General features: G+C 46.2%; 1 protein-coding gene across 1 annotated transcript in view; it reads left to right on the top strand.

Moving 5' to 3' along the window:
• Window positions 1–377: 377 nt before the first annotated feature.
• NSG2 (neuronal vesicle trafficking associated 2) overlaps window positions 378–27807 on the top strand; it is a 65232-nt gene continuing 37802 nt past the window's right edge. The window contains exons 1-3 of the mRNA XM_050793312.1: window positions 378–506; window positions 1375–1525; window positions 19225–19308. Of these exons, the coding sequence (XP_050649269.1) occupies window positions 1397–1525; window positions 19225–19308 (213 nt within the window). The 5' untranslated portion in view covers window positions 378–506; window positions 1375–1396. The remainder of the gene's footprint in view (window positions 507–1374; window positions 1526–19224; window positions 19309–27807) is intronic.

Here is a 27807-nt window from a genome sequence, read left to right as displayed (position 1 = left end):
CTGACCACAGGGTCAGAGCACAGTAGAGGTCTTGAACCATTCTGTGTTTTATGATATTGTTCTGGAAGGTCTTAGGAGGCGATCTCTTCCCTAATGAATGTGCCTGCTTTTCCAGTTTTTCCAAAGGTTCAAGAATTACTTACTATATGGTGCATATTATTATTATTATTTTTGATTTGGCCAAAATCCCTCCCACTTTCTTGAAACCATTTTGCCCCATGCAGTGGTTGTGGTCATGCATAAGAAACAGCAGGTGGTGCCAGATGACAGATGGTGTGGGAGCGCGTTCCCCGGTAGGAGGGGGCGCGAGCGAGCAAGCAGGCAGGCAGCTGCCAGGAGCTCTTCCCCGCTCGCTCACGCCTGCTCTCAGAAGCTCCGATCCAGACACACGCGAGGCGCTGTCCTTTCAGCACCACAAGCTCGGGCTGAGGAGGGAGGACTCCCGGCCGTCCTCCTCCTCTTCAAATTGGCTTGAATCTGCTCTGACCCCACAAGAGTGCAGCACAGTAAGTAGGCATTTGTTTTTGCTATAACCACTCCCCAATATCTTCCAAACCCTTTCACCCCCACAACAACCCTGTTTTGTCTAAACGTTCCATCAGCAGGATTGAGAGAAGAAATTCAGTTGTGTTGAGCTTCTGGGGGTGGGAGGGGAGCACCATTAGACTTCTAAGGGATCTGGAGATGAATAAATGTGATTTGTTTATTTAGTTGGCAATCCTGCAATATGGGAGCTGCTAACTTTCCGTGGAACCAAAAAAAATGGCCCTTCGCTATTGAGGAAATGGAGTCATTCCATGGCTGAATAACAGGATCAGGTTCAAGCTAGCCTTTTTTTTTGCTTTTATTTTAGGAAATTGCACCTCATGTACAATCCACATATGATGTAACAGGGTACACACTGAGACATTGAATGTATTTATTGTGTTTTAGGGTATTACTGATTGAAAAACCAACATAATAGAATAGCAACCAGAGTGGTGAGGTGAAATTTATCATGCTGCAGGGGGGATGGTATAATAGGACTTCATTTTGCACTAAGTATAATCTTTTTACTGGCATTGTGTGAACACTTTAGCTCTAAAAGTGTATTTGTTTTACATTTATATTTTTTTGTGTGTAGGTTTAGGATTTTCCTTGAATTCCTTAAATTTGAGTGCTGTTGAACCCCATGGGAAGGTGGCATGTTTTGATGATTGAAGTTTTATTGGACAGTGGGAATCATGTCAGGAAATCTAGTGGAAGATCAATGACTGATCGCAGATTGAAAGCCCCTTGAGTGGAGCTGTTGAGGACAGTGCTGTTTTCTCTGTCGTCAGCCCTCTCTTTCTGCCTCACCTCCTGCTGTAACCAGAATCCCACTGCTTGCCTTAGGTCTGGGAAGAAAGGCGTAAGGATGGTGAAGCTGAACAGTAACCCCAGCGAGAAGGGAACCAAGCCGCCTTCAGTTGAGGATGGCTTCCAGACCGTCCCTCTCATCACTCCCTTGGAGGTTAATCACTTACAGCTGCCTGCTCCAGAAAAGGTAAAGCAGGTGCTTTTGTTCTCATTAGCCCCCAGGCTCCCCCCATCTCAGGAAATAAAGCAGCAAAAAATTCCACCCCCCAAACCCTTTCATCCCCTTATCTGCCAAATGTGCTCCCTTTCTTTAAAATGTAGTTATTCCTCCAGAGCCGAGACATCGCTTGTATTATTTCAGATTTATGGTAAGTGTTTATTCATTTTTTGTTTATATCTGCATAAATGGGCAAGCAAATTGATCTTTCCTTGTTAAAGTTTTCTTACAGCTGGTGAATACTAATAAGCTTCTAGATGGTGACAGAAAATTCATCTTGATTATTTTGGGAAGGTCTTTCAAAAATTGACAGGTATAGATTTGAGGACAGAGGATTGGATTCACTCCAGCAAGCATTCAGTTTGCACCTGCTAAGACCCTGTCCCTATACTAGAAGTTAGTTATAAAAAGACAAAATTACAAAAACCTTTTCTAGTATGACAGTTTAATCTACTTCATCCTGGTAAATGTTACACCTGAGCATTACAAAGATCGTGAGGGTGCACAGGTGGAAACAACTAAATTCTGTTGGGGTGGAGAGGGTTTGGGAATGGGGCTGAGAGGACAGGTTAGGCAGACTGCAGAGGAGAGCATTTGAATTGGGCTTGTAAAGGTGAGTAAAAAATCTTCCTGGCAGACCATGGATTGGGCAAAGGAAGGCATTTTAAGGCAAAGCATGGAGAGCTTTGGGGGAGCAGCATGACTGCGGGCGAGTGTCTTTTGGGGAGGCGTGGCTGGAAATGAGTGACTGGCTGATGGCACATCTCCTGACATGGGAGTAGTCCATGAAGAATGGAGGTGGGCATTCACACAAAGGTGGGGTGTGGGTTACGGACACAATAGGGAGAAACAGTATCATTTAAGGTCCACCTGGGACAACCTGGGGTTTTATTATGTGAGCTTTTGTACACGGTAAGGGAGAGACTTGGAGGCCAGTGATGGAGTTCCCTGACTGAAGAGCGAACAATGGATCATTCCATCTGTTTGGTTTCCCATTGGCATCTGCAGGAGGGCATTGTGTGTCTTAACCAATTGGCTTCAAGCAATCAATAGAAGAGAAGCCAAAGCTAGATAAAGGGGCTGCTGATTGGCCAGGGGTTGAATCGTTTGTTTTGAAAGTGCAGAGATTGTCAATAGGAGAACGTGCAAGGGTGGGGTGGCTGACAGACAGAATTCTTAAGAGCCATCCTAAGGAACTGATAAAGCCTTTATAGATAAATTCTGAACAGGTAACTAACACTAAAGAGATGAGAAGGGGCAGTATTAATAAAGTACCTGCTACATGTATATCAGAGCTTCTTGGTTTTGAACTGCATATTAGAATCACTTGGGGAGATTTTGGAACTCCTGCTTTCTAGGCCACACCTCAGAACAACTGTATCAGAGTCTCTGAGAGTGAGACCCGGGCATTAATATGAATGAAATCTCCCAGGTGGCTCCTGCATGCAGCCAAAGTTGAGGACCATTGTTTTAGATGCTCATTAACCCTGGGAGTCAGGGATTATTCATTCATATTTATAGATGAAAATTTGGTGAGTTATCTAAGCTCACAGAAGGAGTAAGTGGAAATGTTGGAGTTTGAACTCAGATATAAGTAGAAGTTAGTAGGAGAAGGGAGGGATATTCTCTTGGGGCTTTGTGAGGCCAACAGCTATAGCCTTGCAGATCTGCATGTCTCTAAGAGGTGTGCAAAGAAAAGGGATTGTGGTGAGGTCATCTCTCCCCTAGCCTTCTACATGCCTGCAGGTCATCTAGAGATTATCATGGTCTCTGATCCCCCCGACCCCGCCACACACTTAGGCTCCCACCCACCTCCCAGGGTTTTATTCTTTCAATGAGAGAGGAGGCAGGTCTGAGAACCACTGAGTATCCAGTCCAGGTGTACCAGAAACTGTCCCAAAACCTGAAGGATAATGCATTGTCTCTCATGGTGGGCCTGCAAGCATGCAAGGGGAAGTCAATTATCCTGAAAGATCCAGGGGCCCCAGTTTGACACTCTGATTGTCACCACACAGTCTTTCACCAGGGCAGCCTCAGTTTCCTGTTTTGTGATATGGGGAGGATCACACCTACCTCACAATGGTCCGAACAAAGTTAGATGTGGCCTCATATATGAAGTGCCTGGTTAAAAAAACTATAAAGTATAGTGTCACCATTTTTCAGGTGCTTCCTAAATTCTTGATGCTAAGCTATATGCGTGCACGTGCACACACACACACACTCACTCATACATGCACGCAATTTTCTTTCTTCTCAGGAGTTAATAAGTTAATAAGCCCCAGTGAGGGAGTATCTACTTTGGTACAGAAACTCAGACACAGAGGGGTAAAGTAGCTCCCCACAGCAAACAGCTGGGAAAGCATCCTGGATGTAGAGCCCAGGCAATGCTGTTCCAGAACCTTCCACCTCAGCAGGATGAGAAGTGAGCCAGCCTGGGAGTCCCCACGTGTGGTCTGTGGCTCAAGCTCAGCCACTGACCCACAGTGCAGTCCATTCCCCTCTCTTAAGTCTGTCTTCTCTGAGTGGGGAATTGTATTATCAGTTTTCTGTGCTAATATTTAGATTTTAGAATCTTTACAAGAGTAATTACATTTTTTCCCCAATATGAGAACAGTAAATGTTAAAAGTAAATGTTGCTGAAGAAGCCAAAGGTCCTCTAAATGCTTAGAATAGTGTCCAGATGACCAGCAAGGGCTCTGAAGCCACCTCTTTTGGTGGGTTCAAATCCCACTCCAACTCTTACCAGCCTGCTTTGGCTAAGAACTTGGAGGGTAGTTACTTAAGTTGCCTCAGCCTCAGTCTTCTAGTGCATAGAATGGGGATGCTAATTTTGGGACTCACCTCACAGGACTTTTGTAGAGGAGGCAGAGCGAGCCCTGACACAGCTGTCAGCCCTTTGGTTATGCTCTGGTCAGATGGTGAGTATTTGAAGCTAAGATGGTTATCAGAAGGAAGGATATTTGACCCCAATGTCAGATCATGGCTTTTCTTTTTGAAAATGTAAAATACAGAGTATGCTTGTAATACTGAAAGTCAGTATTCTAAGTATCCTTTAGTAGTATGAAGTCTGAATTTCGAGAGAACAGCGTCTGGAGGCTAGCTGGAGTCCTCTCGTGGAACATGTCTGAAGACTTGCTCTGGGCTAAGGAGGGGACTATGCAGGGCATTCAGATTCTTTCAGTTAATCTTCCCAGCAGCCTTGTAAGGTGGGTCTCAGTGCCCCCATTTCACTGATGAGGAAACTGATGTTCAGGACAATATAATGGCCTGCCTAAGCTTTACAGATGAAGAGTGGAAGGACTAGGGTTGGAAGTGTACTTGATGTTCCAGCTTTTTTTCTGCATTGCACTGCCTTCAGTAAGAAGTCTCTCATTCTGGGAGAGTGCTTCCTCAAACGCTAGGCTCCCTCATCCGTGGCTGCACCTGCCTCTTAAGCCCTCCCCCTGGCAGGCTCCTGGACCTGGAAGGGACCACTGGCAGGCTCCAGTGCTCGCTCCCTGCCTGGTGCTGGAGAGACTGGTGTCAGCCTTGGGGAGGAGTGCCAGGCTCCTGAGTGGCCTCCTGCTTCTCTCTTTCATGAAACTCAGTCCTCCACATTGCCTCCAAGCCTCCCCAGGGCTGTACCTGGGTCCCTCTCCCATGGAAACCTTCCTCATCTCCTCACCCCACAAGATCCCCTCCCTGAATCCTGACCTTGCCACTCCAGCTCCTTCACCACCTGGCCTGCTGGCCTCCATTCTTTTCACTCCCACGTTGTGCCTCGAATGTCAGCATGCCAGACCTACCTGGAGCAGCGGTGCTCTAGGGAGGTGGTTCTGTCTCCCTCGGGGACAGTTAGCAATGTCTGGAGACATTTTTCATTGTCATAACTAGAGGGAGGATTCTACTGGCATTTTATGGGTGGATGCCGTGCTGCTAAATATCCTACAGTATACAGGACACACCAGTCCTGGCCCTAGGAAGAATTATCCTGCCCTAAATGTCAACAGCATCAAGGCTGGGGAACCCTGCCCTAGACTCTCGCACACTCCCCAGGATGTTCCATGCCTTCTCCTTCATGAACATGCCATTCCTTCTGCCCAGAATGCCCTTATAGCTCCTTTGCTTGTATGATGTCAGTATTCATCTTTCTAAACCCAGTTCGGAAAGCAACTCTCCTGAACACCTTCCTCGACCACCGATAAGTAGAGCTGTAGTTGTGCTTATCACCCTGGGAGGTATTCATTTATTCATCGTCCATCTATCCATCCATCCACCAATCCATCCATCCATCTCCCCATCCGTTCATCATCCACCCATCCATCCATCCATCTCCCCATCGGTTCATCATCCACCCATCCATCCATCCATCTCCCCATCCGTTCATCATCCACCCATCCATCCATCCATCTCCCCATCCGTTCATCATCCACCCATCCATCCATCTCCCCATCCGTTCATCATCCACCAATCCATCCATCCATCTCCCCATCCGTTCATCATCCACCCATCCATCCATCCATCTCCCCATCGGTTCATCATCCACCCATCCATCCATCCATCTCCCCATCGGTTCATCATCCACCCATCCATCCATCCATCTCCCCATCCGTTCATCATCCACCCATCCATCCATCCATCTCCCCATCCGTTCATCATCCACCCATCCATCCATCCATCTCCCCATCCGTTCATCATCCACCCATCCATCCATCCATCTCCCCATCCGTTCATCATCCACCCATCCATCCATCCATCTCCCCATCCGTTCATCATCCACCCATCCATCCATCCATCTCCCCATCCGTTCATCATCCACCCATCCATCCATCCATCTCCCCATCCGTTCATCATCCACCCATCCATCCATCCATCTCCCCATCCGTTCATCATCCACCAGTCCATCCATCCATCTCCCCATCCGTTCATCATCCACCCATCCATCCATCCATCTCCCCATCCGTTCATCATCCACCCATCCATCCATCCATCTCCCCATCCGTTCATCATCCACCAGTCCATCCATCCATCTCCCCATCCGTTCATCATCCACCCATCCATCCATCCATCTCCCCATCCGTTCATCATCCACCAGTCCATCCATCCATCTCCCCATCCGTTCATCATCCACCCATCTATCCATCCATCTCCCCATCCATTCATCATCCACCCATCCATCCATCCATCTCCCCATCCGTTCATCATCCACCCATCCATCCATCCATCTCCCCATCCGTTCATCATCCACCCATCCATCCATCCATCTCCCCATCCGTTCATCATCCACCCATCCATCCAGCCAGCAAGTCTTGCAGGGTACCCTCTGTGAGCCAGGCCCTGTGCTAGGCCACAGATACACAGCAATGAAAAGACAGCATTGGCCACTGCTTTCATGGAGCTTCCAGTCCAACGAAGAAGAGAGACTTCCAACAATCCATCAAACAAATAAAAGCATATAGATGCAAATTGTGGGAAGGGCTATTAAGGGAAGAACAAGGTGTTGTAATGTAAGGAGAGATAAGACATATAGGGGATCTAATTATAATGACAGGGTGGTCAGGCAGCAGGCCTAACTGAGGCCTGAGGAGGGCGGAGGAATGATCAGGGGGCCACGTTGGCTGATGATGTCAAATGATGGGGAGAGACTTAAGAGATGAGGTGGGGTGGGCACCAGTTTATGTGGGCCCCGGTGTATTTTTTTTTTTTCAAAAGCTATTTAAAGCAGGAGAGTTTGATTTTTGGAAGATTGCCCTCATTGCTGTGAGCCACCCTAGGGACAAGGGACAAGGGACAGGCTCAGTCTCATGCCTGGTCTTTTGACCTCCTCTACCTCTTTCTGTTCAATCAGTCCTCCACACAGCACCAGATTAGTGTCCCCCAAAACAGGGGTGACTGAGTTGTCTGAAGCACCCCCAATACGGGAGTAGAAGAAAGGAATGGGGGGGTGTCTGACACCAGCTAAAAGGCCACTGCTACATTCAGGGAGGAGAGGATAGTGGGGCAGTGGCAGTGGGGTGGGAAGGCTGATGGTATTTAGACATGGTGCCAGGTTGGTTGGGAGGAGAATTTGCTTTCTCTGCTCCATTTGCCCACTAGACCTGAGGCCCCAGCTAGACCTGAGGCTGTGTCATCCTGGTAGCCTTAGGCCTGGCATGCAGTGGGCAGTGGAAATTACTGGCTGATCCCCCTCTTGCCTAGCTTAAAACTGGACTCAGTTTCTCTACTTGGTAGCTGAGGGAATAGACTCAAATCTAGGTGACTTTCTCCAGGCCATGGGAGCAAGCTCCTGCGAAGCTGGAACATTAGTCTGCAGACATCAAATTTCAGGACATGCCTTTGGTGCTTTGCTGCCTTTGGTTCATCTAAGGAGCCACAATAAACCAGGTGTCCCCACAACCCCTGTGAGGTTGCTACCATGATCCCCGTTTTACAGGTGCAGAAACAGGCTCAGACAGGTGGAAGGCCGTCCTAGGGTGCACCAAAGGAAAACGGTGTAGCCAAGATCTGCATGCAGGTGTGCTGGGAAGGGTGGCAGGTCTGCAGAAAGCAAACCACAGACAGGCACAACCCACCTTGGCAGAGCCCCAGGTGAACCATAATCGGCAGGTCTGCTGCTGCGTTCTGGGCAAACACTTCTTTTCTTTCTATTGATTATTAAGTCTTTACGCATCTTGGAGGAGGTCGCTTACCTACTTGTGGGAGGAGAGGAACACAGATATTTAGAAACTAATGACTAATGTACGGCGTGTTTTAAATTTTGCATGGTAGGCCATATGCACTTTATAGTCCTAAAGACCTTGGTTCAAATCTCAGCTAAGCTATTTACTTACTGTGTAGCTTTAGGCACATTGCTTAGCATCTCTGGGCTTTGAGTTTGTTCAGCCCTAAAACAGGTAATAATATCTACCTAAGAGGGTGCCGGTGAGGGAAACAGTGTGACAGTTGTCTAATGGGCCCAGCTCAGTGCAAGGCATACTGAGGGAGCGCACAGATAGTTTCCTTTCTTTCACTGGGCATCTAGAATATGTCTCTTGAAGATGATAGCTCTAGAAGGAGACTGCAGAAGTGGAGCATGCTGAGAAGGATGGGGTTTCACAGGTGGGTGTGGGGCAGTGTGGGGCCTGATGATGCTCTGCAGGGGAGGCCTGAAAGGGGACCTAAGGCCTGTGTGCCTTCTGGGCCTCTCCCTGGGCTTTCTGCAGGGTTTCGTTTTCTCCCCGAGACACAAGATACGAGAAACGTAGCCCTTCCCCAGGGAACAGCAGAAATGCACATCCCTGCAGGCTCCAGGCCCTAGAGCCCCCTGGTTCTTCAGAGAATCTCAAGAGATGAATCTCAAATTGGGACAACGTCTCTGACTAGGCAGATCCTGCAAATAGGTAATGACAATAAACATAACAAAAATGCCGTATAATTTAAAAACACAATTTTAAACAAAATATACTTTTTTTACCTACCGGATTGGCGCAAAAAAAAAATGGATATTTCCTCATGTTGACAACACTGGGGCAAACTTGTCCTCAATTCGCTCTTGTTGGTTATGTAATGTGATGCAGTGTTTTTCAGAGGGTATTTTGACATTGTCTGTAAAATGTAAACTGTGGATAGCATTGGACTGGTATGCTTTTCACTGGTAGGAAGTTACCCTATGGGTATATATTTCAAGTATGCAAAGGCCACTATATATTGAAAAGAACTGGGAACAACTTGGACTGTTCCCTGAGAAGGGCCTGGTTAACTGAGCTCTGGCGCACGCAGGCGGAAGCCTAAGCAGAGGTTTTGAGAGTGAGGCTGATCTGCATGCGCCAGCGTGGAAAGATGTAACAGACACGCTGCTTCGTCCAAACAGCTTTAAAGAGAATGGTGTGGAGTGATCCCATTTGGGGAAACACACACAGTGTGAGCATGTTTTATTCTTGTAATTCGTAAGACGGTTTTGGAAGGACACATAGAAAACTGTTAAATGTTTGGGAAATGGGGATTGGAGTAGGTGCGTTCCATTTGAAGAATTTGATTCTATACTTTTCATCTTTTTTTTTTTTTTTACCATAAGAATGTATCAAATTTTATTCATTGATTTTTAGAGACAGGGTCTCTCTCTGTCGTCCTCAAGCTGGAGTGTAGTAGTGGTGTGATCATACATAGCTCCCTGCAGTCTCGAAGTCCTGGGCTCAAGCAATCCTCCTGCCTCTGTCCCCTAAGTAGCTGGGACTACAGGCACATGCTACCACACCCAGGCTGATTTTTAAATACTTTTTATAGCTGGAGTCTTGTTGCCCAGGGTAGTCTCAAACTCCTGGCCTCAACTGATCCTCCTGCCTTGGTCTCCCAAAGTGCTGGGATTACAGACGGAAGCCACTGCACCTGGCCTTAGATTTTCTATAAAAAGAATTCACCCCCGTTTCACAGATGGCAAATGGTCTCAGGGAGTGGATGTAACTTGTTCACTTTCACACGCAGGGAGATCACGGTGAAGCCAGTGCCTCTGTCTGTACAGGGAGGTGTCAGAACAGCACAGTTTGAATTCAAATCCTACCTCCACCTACTTGCACTGTGACGCTGGGCAAGTTTATTCACCACTGTGACCCTCTGTTTCCTCATGACACTAACGTCTTCCTCTGAGGTTTGTTGTAAGATAAAATGAGGAAAATACATAGCAAACGTTTATCATAGCGCCTAGCACATAGTAGATGCTTAATGCAATGGTGTAATTATTATTGTTGTTGTTCTTAACCTTATCTGTTTAGTCCCAGAATCAGGTTTCCTGTTTCTGGAGGTCACAGGGCTACCCCAGGCAGCAAAGAGAGGTGAGCAGTGACATGGCCTGGGCTTCCGGACTGTGGAAGACCCAGGTGGCAGCGCTCTGGGCTCCACTGTAATGATTCCAGCCCAGGCAGCCTGCCTCTGTTCAGAGCAGAAGGAGCTGGAAGTCCCCCGTAGAGGATCCCATGGAGAGTAGCTCATCTCGCCCCGTGCTATGCATTGCCGTAGAAGTGGGGAGTTACAGACTTACTGAGGCAGATAGTTCGTTTGAGACTAGCTTTTATACAGCCTCTGAGAAAGCAAAGGCCCAGCAAGAAAAACAAAGTTTATTCCATGGAAAGAGCTCTGGACTGAGAGTTGGCGTTCATACTAGAGACCTGCTTCCGACCCAGTCTTACTGTGTGACCTGTGGCACATCCCTTTCCCGCTCTGCACCTCAGTCTCCCCATTTGTGAATTGATGGGGTTGGACAACACTGCCACTTAAGTCTTTTGAGCACTGACATTTTACCTTGTGTTCGGGGCCCAAAACCAACCTTCAAGGGCCCAGGAGAAAACATGAATCCAAAGAGGGAGTGTGGAGTAAGGAGCGATAGGTGCAAATGGGGGAAGCTCCCAACTAAGGACGCAGGCCCCATCTGGGCAACTTCGCCTTCTCTGTTTAGAAATAGAAGTTATTTGTTCACTCATTCATTCCACAGTTTTTATGGCCTCCCTGTTATGTCCTGGTTCCCCAGGATGAGAGCTCAAGTGTTAGGTGGCACTTGGATCTGAGCTTGGGTTCAAGTCTGGGCTCTGCCTCCTAGTGGCCATGTGAGGTTATGAAGTCACTTCTGCTCTCTGGGACTCAGGCTCCTTATCTGTAAAATGGGAATGATTACCTTTACCTCACAGAATGATGGAGAAGATTTGCTGAGATATAGGATGTAAAGTGTTTGGCACAGTGCCAGGCATGTAGTGGGTACCTTTACAAGAAACCCCAAACCATGATCAGTAGGAAAGAGTATGATATTCTTGAGTTTGAATCTAGCTCAACCCGAGGCCAGTCATTTGATCACAGGCAAGCGACTGAACTCTTGGAGCCTAAATTTCCTCATCTGAAAAATGGGAATAATCATAAGGAGAGAACTGAGGCGTGGAGAGAATGTTGTCAGGAGAATGATGAGAATTGAATGAGTCCAACCACATCAATTCACAAATGGGGAGACTGAGGCGCAGAGCGGGAAAGGGATGTGCCACAGGTCACACAGTAAGACTGGGTCGGAAGCAGGTCTCTCAGTCCAGAGCTCTTTCCATGGAATAAACTTTGTTTTTCTTGCTGGGCCTTTGCTTTCTCAGGGCACCCGGCACCATGCCTGGCTCATAGTAGGGACTCAGTGCCAGCCATTCATTGTCCTGGCTCTGAACCTGTCTCTCTGCTCCAGGGATGATGGGTACAGCTTAGATCTATTTTTGGACTGTGCAAGTCCAGCTCATAAAAATACAATCTTGCTCCTTGTCAGCACTTCTGCACTTTTATTTATTGTTCCTGCCAATCCTCGGACCCCTCCATGTGGGAACCTCTTCATTATTGATAATCCTGGGAAGTAGTATTTTAAATTTTTATGATCTGTACTTTGCACCATCTGAACCACCATGCATTATCTGGCCTTGCCAGTGAAATGGGAATTATATCCAGATGAGGGGTCCTTTAGGGATGAATAATTTATCCCATTTTCACAATGCCAATTATGTTAAATTATGTTCTTCATATTAGCAGCTGACAGGACAATGGGGATCCAACATGTAAATATGGAAAGAATACAAAGTTATTGCTTTGCCCAAATCCACAATCGTATTTGAAAACCTGGAGTTTCATTTGTCCAAATATCTATAAAACCCCACTTTAAAGAATAAAAAGAGTAGGAGGAATTTTGCCTCTTCCCTCTCCTCTTTTCTTCTCTCGTTTCTGCTGATAGACAAGGCACTCAGGGCTCTGTTTTGCTCCATTTTCTTTTAACTGTGGGAAAAAGAATGTCTAGAAGAGAGGCTTTCTTTGCAAATTTATTTTTCTCCTTTCTTGTTCTCTTTGCCTATGCACGCTGATAACTCCAAGGTACAATTAATTACGATTGGCTACCATTTCTTATGCTTTCCCTTTCAGAGTACTAAAAAGATGTAACTGTGACTCTATCGTTTATAGAAGGAAAATGTTTCTGGCTCTACTCCATAGGAACAAAACACTAAGCTTTATGCAAGTCCTCTAGCTGGCTGGTTGCAGTGATGCAGTGACTTTGTAGGGCTGTATTTTCCTTGCTCTCTGCCGGTCCCCACGCAGTGTACCTTCACTGTGGCCAGAGGCCTCTCTTGTGCCTGAAATGCATACCTGCAAAGCCATTTTCTCATTTACAATCATTCCTCAGCTCTTCACTGCCCTCACATTAATCTTCAAGGTGCCTAGTATAGCATTCAGAGCCTCTATGTGCCTCTCTAGCTTCCTCCCTGTCACCTACTTACCTCAGCCATCCTGTTCCCTGGCCACTTAAAACTGCTTCTCTGTAGTTGCCTCAGGTGTTGGCCTCCTGGATGTCTTCTAAAGGTTTACTGGTATTGTCTCTCCCTCAATATAGAAGGATCTTTCCCCGGGTTTGGAAACAAAGAAGCTGTCCAGGGCAAAGATCCAAAGAGAGATGACGATGTCCTGTACTGGGGTAGAGGTCGTGTAACTGGATGACTGGGTTGATTTAAGGGAAATTTTTGAGGAAGCTGGAGCTGGAATGGGTGGAATAATGGAATGAATTTTGAGACTAAAGAGAAGGGAGGAATCATGAGAAGTATCTGTGTTTGATTTGACACAAACAGTGGTTTGGATAATGCTGCTGTTATCTTCTAAGTAGGGGATTACAGGGCATGAAGATGTTGCGAGTGAGGTGGCTGGGGCAGGAGGGTCAAGGGTGAATGTCCAATAGGGTCATCTGAGTGTTGAGTGACATGTGAGTGGAAGTATAAATTTGGGAGTCATGAGGATAAACAATGAACTTGATTAGCCAGGTGTGGTGGCACATGCCTGTAGTCCAAGCTACTCGGGAGACGGAGACAGGAGAATTGCTTGAACCCAAAATGTAGAGGTTGCAGTGAGCTGAGATCATGCCACTGCACTCCAGCCTGGGCAACAGAGTGAGACTCTGTCTCAACCACAACCACAACAACAACAACAACAAAACCAACCAAACAAACAAAAAAACCAATGAACTTGGAAGTGATGGGAGTAAGAACATGCAGAGGGGTCTTGTAGATGGAAAGAAGAGCAGTCATGAGCTGGCTTTGAGAAATCCCAACACTGAGAGGTCAACAGAAAGAGGAGGAGCCTGGAGTGGAGACTGAGGAGGTCTGATGGGTGAGCCAGCACGAGAACTGAGAGAGAGGCTGCCATGGGCCCAAGGGAGGAGAACCTTTCAAGGAGGAGAGAGAGAACAAGCTTGTCAAAAATGACTGAGAGGTCGAAGAAGATGAAGGCAGAGCACTGTCCATTTGTTCCAGGCAAACAGGCCAACACCTTTTGAAATGGAGATGGAGTTCCAAAGAGCTAACACTTCCTCGGGATGAAGATAAAATATTGTGTAGCAGCCTGAGTTGCTTTTGGAGAAAATGTGGCTTAGCTAAAGAAAAGAGTAGATGACTGAGGACTCACATGGTGTCAGGCATCCACCTGTCTCTTGGCCTGTATTTGAGTTTTGTGGTTTGAGGAGTGAGGACCTGAAACTAAAGGGACTGTTTTCATTAGAAAGTCACTCAGAGCCTAAGTAGAATTTCATAGGGATTCACGGCAAAGTAGGACATGGATTTGAAGAGAGGGTTATGGCCCCAACTCTGCCTAACTTCAGTACCCTCTAACCCTATAACTGGGCAAATGGTGAGTGGTATATTTTTATGATAAATACATTATACATATAAATTATTATACATATACTTGAAGTTGATGTAAATGACATCACACAGTATATAAAAACCTCTTGGTGTCTAATTTCTTTTGTTCAATGTAATGTCTATGAAATTCATCAATGCATATGTAACATAGCTTTGAGACATTCCATTTTCTGAGTAAACCACAATTTATCCATTCTGCTGTTAGTGCATATTTGAGATGTGCACATTTGAGATGTTCCCAGTTTGGCGCTATCAGGAACAAAGCTGCTATGAATGTTCTTGTATCTTTTGGTGGACCCATTATGTTTTTGAGCTGACTTTTTGCTGACACCTAGGAAATCTATTGATTTTGGTTTACTTATTTAGTTTTGGCTACCTTACTAAATTCTAATCGCTTTTCAGTTCATTTTCTTGGGTTTTCTTGGAAGACATGTGTATCAGATAGAAAGCTTTCTTTCAAGTAACAGAAAACCCAGCCAAAATTGGATTAAGGCCCAAAGAGTAGATATTTGCCCCATAACTGTGGATCCCAGAGTAGGTCTAACTTCAGGCGTGGTGTAATCCCAGGGTAGGATGTCATCTGGACCCAGCTCCATTTCTCTGGGTTCTTCTTGGCTCTGCCCTTCTTTGTGTGCTGCCTTCGTTCTTCTCCTGGTTCCCATCAAGGTAGCAACAATTCCAGGACTCAAGACTTCACCACACCATCCAGAGGAAGAGTCACTCACGAAGACCTGCCAGGCTTCTTTCATCAAGACACTAGTCAATACTACCTCATAGCTCATTGGTCCACATTGGGTAACATGCCCATGTCTGAGTCAATCAAATTGTGTGATCAACAGGATGGTAGACCCTGATTGGCTCAATTTCACTAAGGACCATCACTGTCACTGAGGAAGGGGTCAATCCCACTGAACCACATGGCTGCCACACAGTGAGGCAGGGGTGGATTCCTGAAAGTAATATCATAGAGCTTTTGGTTGAAGAAAGAGATGGATGCTAGAGAATCAACCTCAAACTCTATTATTATGACAATGAGAATGATATTGCCTGTAACAATTATTCGTGGCCTTGTTCTGACAGTAATTTTTTTCAGTTCTGTCTCCTGCCTCAACATGTTGGTTAGAATATGGGGTCTTTTAAGTTGGCACAGAATGGAAATGGTTTTGAGCTTTTTCAAAAGCTCAGGGAAGGATGTTTATAAGAATAGAGAGGGAGAGAGAAAGACTAAGAAGCAAGTACTTCTTAATATTTTTAAAAAAATTTTACTGGTCTCTGAGTTTGCGTACAACATTTGATGTGAAGATGCTCAAGACCAGTCGGAGGACTGTAGATCTAGAAAGGAAGGGATCAAGCCAAGAGATGATTGAGATAGACTTGGCAATGTGGGAAGGTGGACTAGTATTCTATCACTGTGTGACAAATTACCAAAAATTAAGTGGCTTAAAAAGCACAAACTTATTATCTCACAGTTTTCATAGGTCAGAAGTCTAGCCATAGGCTAGCTGGCTTCTCTGCACAGGGTCTCATGAGCCTGAAATCAAGGTGTTGGCCAGACTGCATTCCCACTGACACTTGGGATCCTCTTTCAAGCTCATTGAGGCTGTCGGCAGATTTCAGTTCCTTGTGGTTGGAGGACTGAGGTCCTGGTTTTCTTGTTGGCTCCCGGTTGAGGGTTGCCCTCAGGTATTAGCTGCATGGCTCGCTTTCAGCATGTCAGTTTAATTCTTCAAGGTCAGTGGAGAATCTCTTTCCAGTCTGTTATGCTGGAGTTTTACATAGCACAGTGTAATCATGGGAGGGACTAGCCCATCATAACCACAGGTCCAGCCCACATTCTAAAGGGAGGAAATTACACAGCACATGAACACCATGGGGCAGGAATCTTTGGAGCCAAATTAGAATGCTGCCTACCACAAAAAGCAATTATTACTCCAAGGGTTGTGGCTCATGCTGACCAGGAAACACATGTATTATATATATGTTAATAGATGTGTTATATATATATATCACACACACATATGTGTATATACACACATACATGGGGAGATATTAAAATTATAAATCTAAGTTTGTGAATATTTCTAAAACTGTAGATTAAGAGAAATAATCAAACATCTAAATTTTCTTTACCACTTCATAATCTGACAGTTGATCTAGTGATATACAAAATATTTCTAATAACTGGAATTTGTAGAATATCCTTTCAGTTCACAAAGCACCTGCATGTATGTTCTTCCATCTGGTCCATCCCAGGTTGCTGTGAACTAGCCTAGGAGCTTTACCATTTACTCTTTTGTTTACATTAGCTTCCAGCTCTCGCATTCGAATTGCCGTTCACATGCCAGCAAAGTGGGTCCTTGTAGATCTCATGCTATTTAACCCCTTTGTTTCTTTGGCTCTGTGGTTCACTTTGCAGAGACTGTCTTCCCTTGTCTTGTCCTCCCAGGAAACTTCTATTCCTCTTCCAAAACTCTTTTTTTTTTTTTCTTTTTTTGAGGCAGAGTGTCGCTCTGTCTCCAGACTGCAGTGGCACGATCTCGGCTCACTGCAACCTCCGCCTCCCAGGTTCAAGTGATTCTCCTGCCTCAGCCTCCTGAGTAACTGGGATTATAGGTGTGCGCCACCACGCCTAGCTCATTTTTTTTTTTTTTTTAATTTTTAGTAGAGATGGGGTTTCACTATGTTGGCCAGGATGGTCTCGATCTCTTGACTCTGTGATCCGCCCGCCTCAGCCTTCCAAAGTGCTGGGATTGCAGGCATGAGCCACTGCGCCTGGCCCTCAAACTCTTTTTTTTTAGTCAGGTCAGTTGGGGGAATTCTTGGATGGCCTTGTTCTTGAGAAGTCCTTGTGTTGCTCTTGATAGGCTAGGTAGCGTGACCCTGCAGCCTCAGACATCTATGGAAGAAAATGTGATAGCACCCAGATGTTACTGGATTAATGTTCTGAATGTCTAACTTGTATCAACTCATTTATGCCTCCAAGCAATCCGACGAGGTGGTCATGGTGATTTCCCTATTTTATAGTTAAGAAAATCAAGACACAGAAGGCTTCATCAACTCACCCAAGGTCACCAGCTAGTAAGTGCCGGAGCCAGGATTTGAACTCAGCCCACACTTGTACACTCCCCTACAGTATTGACAATATCGGTATCTGCTTTATAGTGTAGAATTAAGTAAGATAAGGCATGTCAAATGCTCACTGCCTGCTATATAGTAAATGCACAAAGTATGAGAATTATTTTTCTTATCTGTGGTACAAGAGCTTCTGTTTTCCTATTCTTTGGCCTAGAGGGTAGGAAGAAAATAAAAATCACAGAGCATCTTTCTGCCCCACCCTCTGTCAGCGCTCATCCATGTTTGGCTGAATTGCTTCCCTGTTTCAGGAAGCCACGGGCTCTCTTTTTGTTGTATGGAGGAACAGACTGCAAAGAGGGTGGGATACAACAGCAGAATTTCCATCTGGAAATGCGTTCTAGAGGTAAGAGAGGGTGGGGTGCTGATGGGCTGGGGCCCAGGGCCTCCTTAACCCCCGTAAGTCCAGCCATAGGTTAGCTGGGTTTAGGTACCACCTGGTAGATGTTTCATGTGTGGTAGTGCTGTCCCTATCCCTTCCTTTTTGAGCTGCATTGAGTCCATGGCATGCCTCACAGGTGTTGAAGGACATTCTTCATAGAATAATTCTTGCTCTAGTTAATACGCTTGACTGTTGTCTCCAGGGAAAGTTGGTGGGCGTTTTCAGTGAAAATTCTGTTAATTTAAGTCATACTGGGAAGTAGGAGTGATCATGGTTAGAAGATTACTTCATTTTAGCTGTGTGACCCTGGGCAAGTGACTTAGCATCTCTGAGCTTGAGTTTCCTTGTTAGGAGAGTGGAAATAGTAGAGATAGGTAGGTAAGGCATATGAAGTGCTTGATCTAGTTCCAGCACATAATAAATGGTTCAAAAATATTGCTCATTATCATCTCACTTAACTCTCAAAGCAACCTTACAAAATAGGGATATGATTAGAATTATTCTCTTTCACAGGTGAGACCCTGAGGCTGAGACAGCTTCCGTGTTCCCCATGGCACTGCAGCACTTGGCAATAGTTATTGATTATCTGTCAGGTTTCTTTTTCTTTCACTTTGCCTGCACAGTGGGATGGAGTTACATAAATGTCTTGTCAGGTTGACAGCATATCTTGATAGGATGTTAACCACCTCTGCAAAAATATTCAGACTTTAGAAAAATAAGATGATACAACAGATTCAACAGAACTTTATATTTTTCTTCTTACAAGTCCCCAGATCAAATTGGAATTAAGTGTGTGTGCAAAGATTTGGAAACAGAATCTTCATCATAGCTTTCTATTTTATTTTATTTATTTTCATATTTATTTATTTAATTTTTGTGGGTACATAGTAGGTACATATATTTTTGGGGTACAGGAGATATTTTGATACAGGCATGCAATGTGAAGCACATCATGGAGATTGGGTGTTTATCCCCTCCATTTATCCTTTGAGTTACAAACAATCCCATAACTTGTTTATATAACCAAAACTGTGGAGGCAACCTAAATGTATAACAATTAAAGTTTCATTAGATCAGTTGCAGTACACACATGCAGTGAAATGTTATACTATACCAAAAGGCAAAATAAAATCATGTATTTGTTTACATTGGAAAATTGAAGAAAAATATAGCGTTGTGTGATAAAAGCAGGTTATAAACTATAAAGTATGAATTCATCTCATAAAATATATGTTTTCATAAATAGTAAATATATAACAATATGTACATATATAAGTCTATACAAATATCTAACAAGGTGTAATCAAGATTGTTACCTAGGGTTGTCTCTGTTGGAATGGGGAAGTATTATGAGTAATTTGAATTTTCTCTGATGTGTGTTTGAAGGGAGGGGTTCTTTATTTTTTTGATCTTTATGTCATGTGTAATAAATTCTGGTTACTAAAAAAAAAAGGAAGGAAAATGTTTCAAGTCTCCATGCATGCTAACACACTGATTAAATCTTTCAGGTGATTGTGAAGACAAGAACGGAATATCAGCCGGAACAGAAGAACAAAGGGAAGTTCCGGGTGCCGAAAATTGCTGAATTTACGGTCAGTTTCTTGATGGCATAATAGAAAGAGTAAAGGTGAGGCTGGCTCCAGCCAGCTCAGCACACCTCGTGCTTGGAGCAAGTACTGCTGTCGGTGGGGAAATGACGCAGGCTATTTCTGAAGGATTTCTTGAAGCCGTACGGTCTGGTCACTGAGTTTAATCAAATAACAAGAACTCTGCCTCTGAGGTCTGTCATATTCTTGTGTACTCTGGAATGTTCTGATAAATCTCATAATTGATAAATGCCTCTTTTATTCCTTCTCCTTTCTCCCGTTCCCTTCCTCCTGCTTTTTCGTCACAATCTCCAGGAAATGTGATGGAAATGCAGTAAGTAACTCACATTTTAGTCCTTGGTTGCAACAAATATGAGAAAAAAAATGGTGGGGAAAGAAAAGCTGGCTTCTTGGTGGTGAAATCCTAATGGTTGATTTCCTGTTTCTTGGTGGAGGGGCCGCGAGCAGCACTGGGGAATATGTTGCTAGCTGTGACGAATTGCATGAAGGAGCCACAAAGCATTCTCTGTGAGGGTGAAAGAGGAACCCCAGGTAATGCCCCGAGGAAGTCACTTAGGAGCTGAGGTGGGTGGGGAAGCGGGTATGAAGTAGGTACAAGGTGCTGGCAGCTGAGGAAGGTGCAGCTTGTGCAAAGGCCCTGAGGCGGGAAGGAGGCTAGCCCCAACCCTGAATAGAAACAGAAATAGAAACCCTGAATAGAAATAAGGACAGTGAGGCTGGGCTCTAGGAGGGTGCGGGGAGCAGACACAGATGAGGCAGAAGTGGGCGGAGGACAGACAGTTCCAAGCATTGAAGGCTATATGAAGTCATTTAGGGTTTAATACTAAAAGCAACAGGAAGCCTTTGAAGGACTTCAGGAAGAGAAGGGACATGATTAAATTTGTGTTTTAGAAAAAGTATGCTGGCTTTTACATGGCTAATGGAGTGTAGTGGACGAAAGGGAATATGGGACACTATTAGGCTACTGCAGTCACTCAAGTGAAAAAACACAAAAAACAGTGGCAGATCAGATAAGGCTGGTGAGTGGGTGGAGAGATGCAGGCAGATCTGAAATACTTAGGAGGCAAACAATCAACCCTGGAGGCAGTAGAACAAGTGGTCCTGTGGATGGACGATGCAGCAGCCTGGCTGGGCTTGAGCCTTGGTTCCACCTTGTCCTAGCTGTGTAGCCACAAGCGAGTCACCAAGCCTCACTTATCAAATGGAGATAACAGTAGGGTTGCTATGAAGATGAAGTACAAAATACATGCAGAGAACTTGGATCTGTACAGGATAAGTGCACAATTAATAGTAGCCTTTTTATGTCAACTGTGACCGGGAGCTTTGAAAGTGAACATGACTCGTGGTTGGTTATCTGGGAATGGAAGTGTATGCGGGGAGAAACATGTGGGTTTGTTTGTCTTTGACTGTTTTTCTCCCCACTAAATGAATACTGAAGCAGCTGAGTATGTGGCCCAGGGGAGGAGTGTGGTCCCTCTGTGTGCCTCCCCTGGAATGTGGAACTTCCCTGGATGCCACCCTCCTCTTGGAGAGCAGCGGCTGGTCTTACTTTTTTATTGTACTTTAAGTGTCTGCCACACAGCACAGGTCCAGTGAAAGTGGACCAAGACCCAGCTGCACACAAGTACTTGCAGGAATAAGCAGGTACCTGCATGAATGAGCACAGAGCTTGCAGGAGAGGCCTGGGGTATCTTGGTGCCCCAGGCCACGGGGTCAAGTTGACCTGTCTTCCTGGCAAGAGATCACAAGAAATATTCCCAGGTGCACATGTAGGAATGTTTACTGCAGTACTAGCTATAAAATTAAAGTATTGGAAACTAGACTTTCAACAACTTTCTTGTGATTTCATAAATGAGAACACATCCACATGATGAACTACTTTACAGTTTCTTAAGAATTACCCTTTTTTTCTCAGAGAGTAGTTTTCTCTAAATTATATGTTTACGAGATACTTCATCTAATTTTTACTTTTCTATGCTTTCCAAATTTTATGCAATGTGCACTTAATTATTTCAATAATCAGGCAAAAATGAGAATTATTTTTTAAGTGTGCTTTTTTAAAAAAAAAAAACAGAGTGTTAAGAGTTTTGTACCCTACAACTTAAAGTATAATAATAATAAATAAATTAAAAAAAATAATAATGTGAAGTCCCATCAACTGTGATGTCTGACTCTGCCTAAATGCTAATTAATAATAACTTAAAATATTACTTTTTAAAGATTACCAAAAGATGTTATTCAGAAATAAAATTATAATGTTTATTAAAATATACTTATGACATTAAAAAAAAAAAAGAGTTTTTAATGAAATCCTTTATCCAGCAGTCATTTGAAATGATGGCTATGAAGTGCAATAATTTGGGCAAATACTTAAAGGGAGAATGTTGAGTGAGTAAAGCAGAGATTAAAATTGTATGCTTTCTAGGATTGGAGCTATGAAAAATTACAAATACAGAGGAACAACAACATGGAAATAAATGTATTAATATTAAAATGCTGTCCATGGCTGTGTTATTAGCAGTGATGTAGGGCTATGGTTATTTTTCTGTCTTATTTGACAACTTTTGGTGATGTGGCTATTTTTTCATATCTCCGTGAGAGATTGATATAATCCCCTATGGCTCCGAGAGGTGACACAACATGCTTACCCACCAGCAAGTGGCAGAGCCAGTGTGCAGAGCCAGGGTCTGGCGGCCTCTCTGCTCAGCCATGATGCCTGCAGTAGGTGGAACCGAAATGAGTCAGCTAAGAGAAAAAGGGGTGCTGGGTCAGGGACCAGGGCCTGTAGAAGTTCTCCACCCCCATGCAGTTTGACTCAATTAGTCCTGGGGGTCAGGAAAGAAGGGCTTTGTGGTTCAGGGGCAGCCCTCTGTCAGCCCTGACTGTCAGGCATGGGCAGAGGGGGACCTGTACTTGAAACAAAATGGGAGGAATGGAGCAGATTCTCTTGTGCTTATGTAAAGCTGCAAGCATTAATTAGCCTGGTTTTTCACTTTCTTAAAGAGAGCTCCCTCTGAGCCCCGTGAAGGATGCACCTGCAGGTGCAGAGGTGGATGCAGGGAGGCTAGGGAGGAGGCGTGGAGGTAATTAAGAAGAGTCTGAGGGTCTGAGCTGAGTCAGCAAGCTGGGGCTCAGGATCCAGGGAGGGGCTGCTGTGGAGGTGGAATTTACAGCACTTGCTCCTGGTTGGAGGAAGGGCATTGAGGGACTCGGTGTTTGGCTTGTCTACCTGCCGCTGAGGTAGGGAGCTGGGGAGATGCTCTGAGTGTGAGGTGCCCGGAGTCCATGGGTGGGGAGGGGAAAGCAGGTGGTCTGACCCCCCTTGGAACTAACAGGCTGAGAGCTCAGGATGGAGATTTCCACCAGAGAACCAGGGCTGGAGTCAGGGAATTTACAGTTAGAGAGCTTGGTGCTGTTACACAGTCACTGGGTCACCCCGCAGATACATTGCCCGGGGCTGAGGGAACCCTGGGAACAGCAAAGGTGCACCCCTTCTCATTCCAATCCCTTCGTGGATCGGGGACAGCTTGTGATTTGAATTTCAAAATTAACCTGGAGAAAGCAGTTCATGGCAATTATACTGTGAGAGAGAAAAGAAGGGAGCAGGGTGGGGAGAGATAAATAGAGAAAGATTCACTGAAAGAATTGCCTGGAATTTTTGTCATTTCTGAAACTGAGGAGGCCCTGCAGTCATTGTAAAGAGCCACAGACTTGAAATATCATCAGGGTTATGTGAGAAAATGGGAACATGCAGACAAAAAACCCTTCCTTCTTTCTTAATCTGCGAGCGAGGGGTTCTCTAAAACTGATTTTGCTATGAAAGGTGCTGGTGCTGGGGAGGGTGTTTGTGTCATGGGATCCTGATGCTGTGGAAGGTGCTGGTGCCATGTTGGGGGTGCTGGTGTTATGGTGATCCTGGTGCTGTGGAAGGGGCTGGTGCTGTGGAAGGTGCTGGTGTCGTGGGAATCTTGGTGCTATGGAAGGTGCTGGTGCTATATAGGGTTCTGGTGTCATGGTGAACCTGGTGCTGTGGAAGGTGCTGGTGCCATGTTGGGGGTGCTGGTGTTATGGTGATCCTGGTGCTATGGAAGGTGCTGGTGCTATATAGGGTTCTGGTGTCATGGTGAACCTGCTGCTGTGGAAGGTGCTGGTGCCATGTTGGGGGTGCTGGTGTTATGGTGATCCTGGTGCTGTGGAAGGTGCTGGTGCTATATAGGGTTCTGGTGTCATGGTGATCCTGGTGCTATGAAAGGTGCTGGTGCTATGGAGGGTGCTGGTGTCACAGTGATCCTGGTGCTATGGAAGGTGCTGGTGCTGTGGAAGGTGCTGGTGTCATGGGAATCCTGGTGCTATGGAAGATGCTGGTGCTGTGGAAGGTGCTGGTGTCATGGGGATCCTAGTGCTGTGGGAGGTGCTAGTACTATGGAGGGTGCTGCTGTCTTGGTGATCTTGGTGCTATGGAGAGTGCTGTTGTCGTGGTGATCCTGGAGCTGTGGAGAGTGCTGGTGTCATGGTGATCCTGGTGCTGTTTAAGGTGCTGGTGTCGTGGTGATTCTGGTGCTATGGAGGGTGCTGGTGCTGTGGAAGGTGTTGGTGCTATGGAGGTGATCCTGGTGCTGTGGAGGGTGCTGGTGTCACGGTGACCCTGGTGCTGTGGAGGGTGCTGGTGTCACGGTGATCCTGGTGCTGTGGAGGGTGCTGGTGTCACGGTGACCCTGGTGCTGTGGAGGGTGCTGGTGTCACGGTGACCCTGGTGCTGTGGAGGGTGCTGGTGTCACGGTGACCCTGGTGCTGTGGAGGGTGCTGGTGTCACGGTGATCCTGGTGCTGTGGAGGGTGCTTGTGTAATGGTGATCCTGGTGCTATGGAGGGAGCTGGTGCCAAGGAGAGTGCTGGTGCTCTAAAGGTTAGTGGTGCTCTGAAGGTTGCTGGTGCTATGGAAGGTGCTGGTGCTGAGGAGGGTACTGAGGCTATGGAAGGTGCTTATGTACCTAGCCATGCTGCCAGGCCTGGTTGTTTCCAGGCTAGTCTGTGAGTTGGAGCTGAGTTTGGATTTGGAAGTCACTGGTGCTAAGTTGTGGAGAGGCACAGCTGTCCTCCAGGGGGACACCTGGGCTTGAGGCCAGGCTCGCCTGGGCATCTTAGATCTTCGCTTTGCCGTGTCTTAGCTTCATGACCTTGGGAAAAATCTCTTCAGTCCCAAGCTCCCAATTTTTCATTAATAAAACCAGACAATATTAATGAATAGTCTGTCTTTGGTGCACTCTAGGGGCTTAATAAATGACCATTTTCTTTCCTTCCTATTTATATCTTTTTTCTTCCTCTTGTATTTTTAGCTTCCTGTCTAATTAGCTGGATTTTGTTTGTTGGTTGGGCTCTGGGCCTCTCTTTGCACGCTTTTCTCCCTGGGAACGTGACAGGGAGAACCTGGAGGAACATTTCAAGGGGTAGCCAGTTTATTGTTCATTGAGTTCACTGTCAGGATTCATGGGTGGTCTGTGGCTTCCCACAGTGATTCCTGGAGGCAGGTGTTTGCTTGTTTGCTCGTCAGTAAGGGTAGGTTTTTTTGTTGTTGTTGTTTTTTGTTTTTTTTTTGAGACAGGGTCTTACTTTGTCACCAAGGCTGGAGTGCACTGGCATGATCATGGCTCACGGCAGCCTTGACCTCCCAGGCTCAAGTGATCCTCCCACCTTAGCCTCCTGAATAACTGCGACTACAGGCACATGCCACCATGCTCGGCTAATTTAAAAAGGTTTGTCTTTTTTTTGGTAGAGATAGGGTCTCACTTTGTTGCCCAGGCTGGTCTTGAACTCCTGGCCTCAAAGGATACTCCCGCCTCGGCCTCCCAAAGTGCTGGGATTACAGGTGTGAGCCACCACCCCCAGTCTGTTCATTTTTTTTTTGTAGGCTATTTTTTAGTACTTCAGTTATAAGATGAATAATAATGATGTCTTAAATATGCTTTTACATCTGCTTTTCAGCCTAACAACAATCTTGGGGAGTAGGTACTTTTATTATCCCCATTTTACAGATGAGGAAACTGATGCTCAGAGAAGTGGGTGATTTTCCCAAGGTCGCTTAGCCAGGAAATGTGAGAACAAAGCAAGGACTCTGCTCCATGGCTCCATATCCCGTTCTCTCTGCCACAACTTGATGTCACCCTGCCATTGTCCTGGCCAAGCTGTGGCCTTCTTTCCCTCCTTCTTGGTCTCCCTCCCTTTTCTTCTTTGTCATTATTAATATTGGTTCTGGCCTGGGCTCAATGCCTGTTGCTGGGAGATACAAAGATGGATAAAACAAAACTTCTGCCCTGAAGGAAATAACAAATGTGTGGATTAGACAAGAAACATTTTGTGCAGCTTCTCAGCTGTTCTCTTCCTGGAGTCAGCAACTCTGGGACCCCTTCCTGATCCTCTAGCTGGATTTGGGGCCTCCTCTGGGCTCTGTAGGGTCATGAGGCCTCCTTTCCCACTGTCCTCTGCCTGGCCTATCCTGCACCTGCAGCCCCCTCTAGCTTCTGATCCCTGGAGGGCAGGGAGATGTCTGGTGCATCTCTGTGTTCCCAGTTCCCAGCACTGGCCTTGCGTGGAGCGGGCTTTGGGTGTGTTGCATTGTGGGCCCTGTCTCTTGGGATGGTCTCAGGAGCATCCCTGACCCCACACCCTGATCCAGCATTCAGAGAATCTGCCTCATTAAGCTCTGGCCAGGGCCAGCTCAGACTGGAGGGTGTGCAGTCACTTGGGAAGGATCCTGGGAATGCCTGAGGTCCAGACCTAGAGCACATCCAGTGGGGCTGCAGTGGGAGGGGCACCTTAGTCCAAAGGGGACCAGAGCTCATCTTCCTCTCATTAAAATGAGGTGGGGCCAAGAACTGGGAATGAGAGGGCCAGTCCTTTTTAAAGAACCAGTGGCTCATGCCTGTTATCCTAGCACTTTGGGAAGCCGAAGTGGGTGGATCACGAGGTCAGGAGACGGAGACCATCCTGGCCAACATGGTAAAACACCATCTCTACTAAAATACAAAAAATTAGCCTGGCATGGTGGTGCGTACCTGTAGGTCCCAGCTACTTGGGAGGCTGAGGCAGGGGAATTGCTTGAACCCGGGAGGCAGAGGCTGCAGTGAGCCAAGATTGAGCCACTGCACTCCAGCCTGGCAACAGAGAAAGACTCAGTCACAACAAAAACAACAACAATAACAACAACAACGAAAAAGAACCAGTGTCAATGGGCTATTATTAAAACAAACAGCAGCAAGTAAAACAAAAATAAAACCCCAGTTGAAGTTTCAGGCTAACATTAGAAGGTGTGGATTTTTTGCTGTTTCATCCATTCACCGATCCATTCCACTCTTTGGGCTCCTGCCTGTGACCAGCACTTTATGTGCACTACCCCACTGAATGGTCCCAGCACGCCAGGCTGGCGAGATTATTACGCCACGTGCACATGAGGAACACAGGCTCAGAGAGGTGGAGTGAGCTGTCTCAGGTCCACACCCTGGAGGCTGTGCAGCTGGGCCACCTGCCCGGCTAGACAGGGTCAGGGAAGGTTGCTCAACGGAGGCCGCAGCTAAGTGGAAGGGAATCCCTGGCTACACAGGAATGGCTCCCCAAGGATGCTGCTGAGCTCACCTACCTGCCAGTGGCTCCTTCTCCTTTCCTTTTATAATCTAGGGCCAAGAAACGGGGGCCTTGGCTCCCTGTCTCAAGCCTCAACCCTGCTCACGTTCCCTCCAACACTAACAGGGGAAGAAGCAGGGAGAAACAGAGAAACCAGCCTCCTCATTGTTGGCCGCCGCATCTAGCAGCCATAGAGCCAGGCCCCTCTCCCTCTGGAAGTCTCTAGTGACTCCTTTCTTCTCTGTTCTCACGCCAGCACTCTGGTTCAACCCACATCACCGCCTGTCCTAGTCTTCTCCCTGGTCCCTGGCCCCTTTCCTCAGCAGCCCCAGTCCTTTCTCCTCCCCTTCTAGAGCACATCCCCCACAGTGGCATTGCTGTGTCTCCATTGCTCGCCTGCCTCTCCCATAGGTGCATCCACCTCCCGGAAGCACTGGCCCTTCCCTCAGGATCCTGTCCATTTGATGCCTCCCTGCCTTTGTCTGTGTCATCCCTTCTAGCTGGATTCTTTCCTGCCCGCCATGGGGCCATCTCCCTATTCATCCCTCAACACCAAATGCACATGGCCTGGGCCTGTGCAGTCTTGCTTGCACTGACATGCATAGCCTGTCCTTTCTCCTTTGGGTTCCTGCACGTCCTATAGGACCCTCCATTCTAGTACCAATTGAACAGAGTTGGCATCAGTGAGTTACCTACTAGGTCTCCTGCTGATTGGACCAGGAGCTCTTTGAGGCAGGAATGGTATCTTTTTTGTCTCTGTACCCTAAGAAGCTAGCTGGCACCTGGCCGGGTGAAGCACTAAAAAATGCCCTTAATAAATGAATAAGACTGGGTGTGGTGGCTCACACCTGTAATCCTAGCACTTTGG

This window comes from Macaca thibetana, chromosome 6 (genome assembly GCF_024542745.1).
Source record: "Macaca thibetana thibetana isolate TM-01 chromosome 6, ASM2454274v1, whole genome shotgun sequence".
Taxonomy (NCBI): domain Eukaryota; kingdom Metazoa; phylum Chordata; class Mammalia; order Primates; family Cercopithecidae; genus Macaca; species Macaca thibetana.
This window is presented reverse-complemented; position numbering and strand designations above follow the sequence as displayed.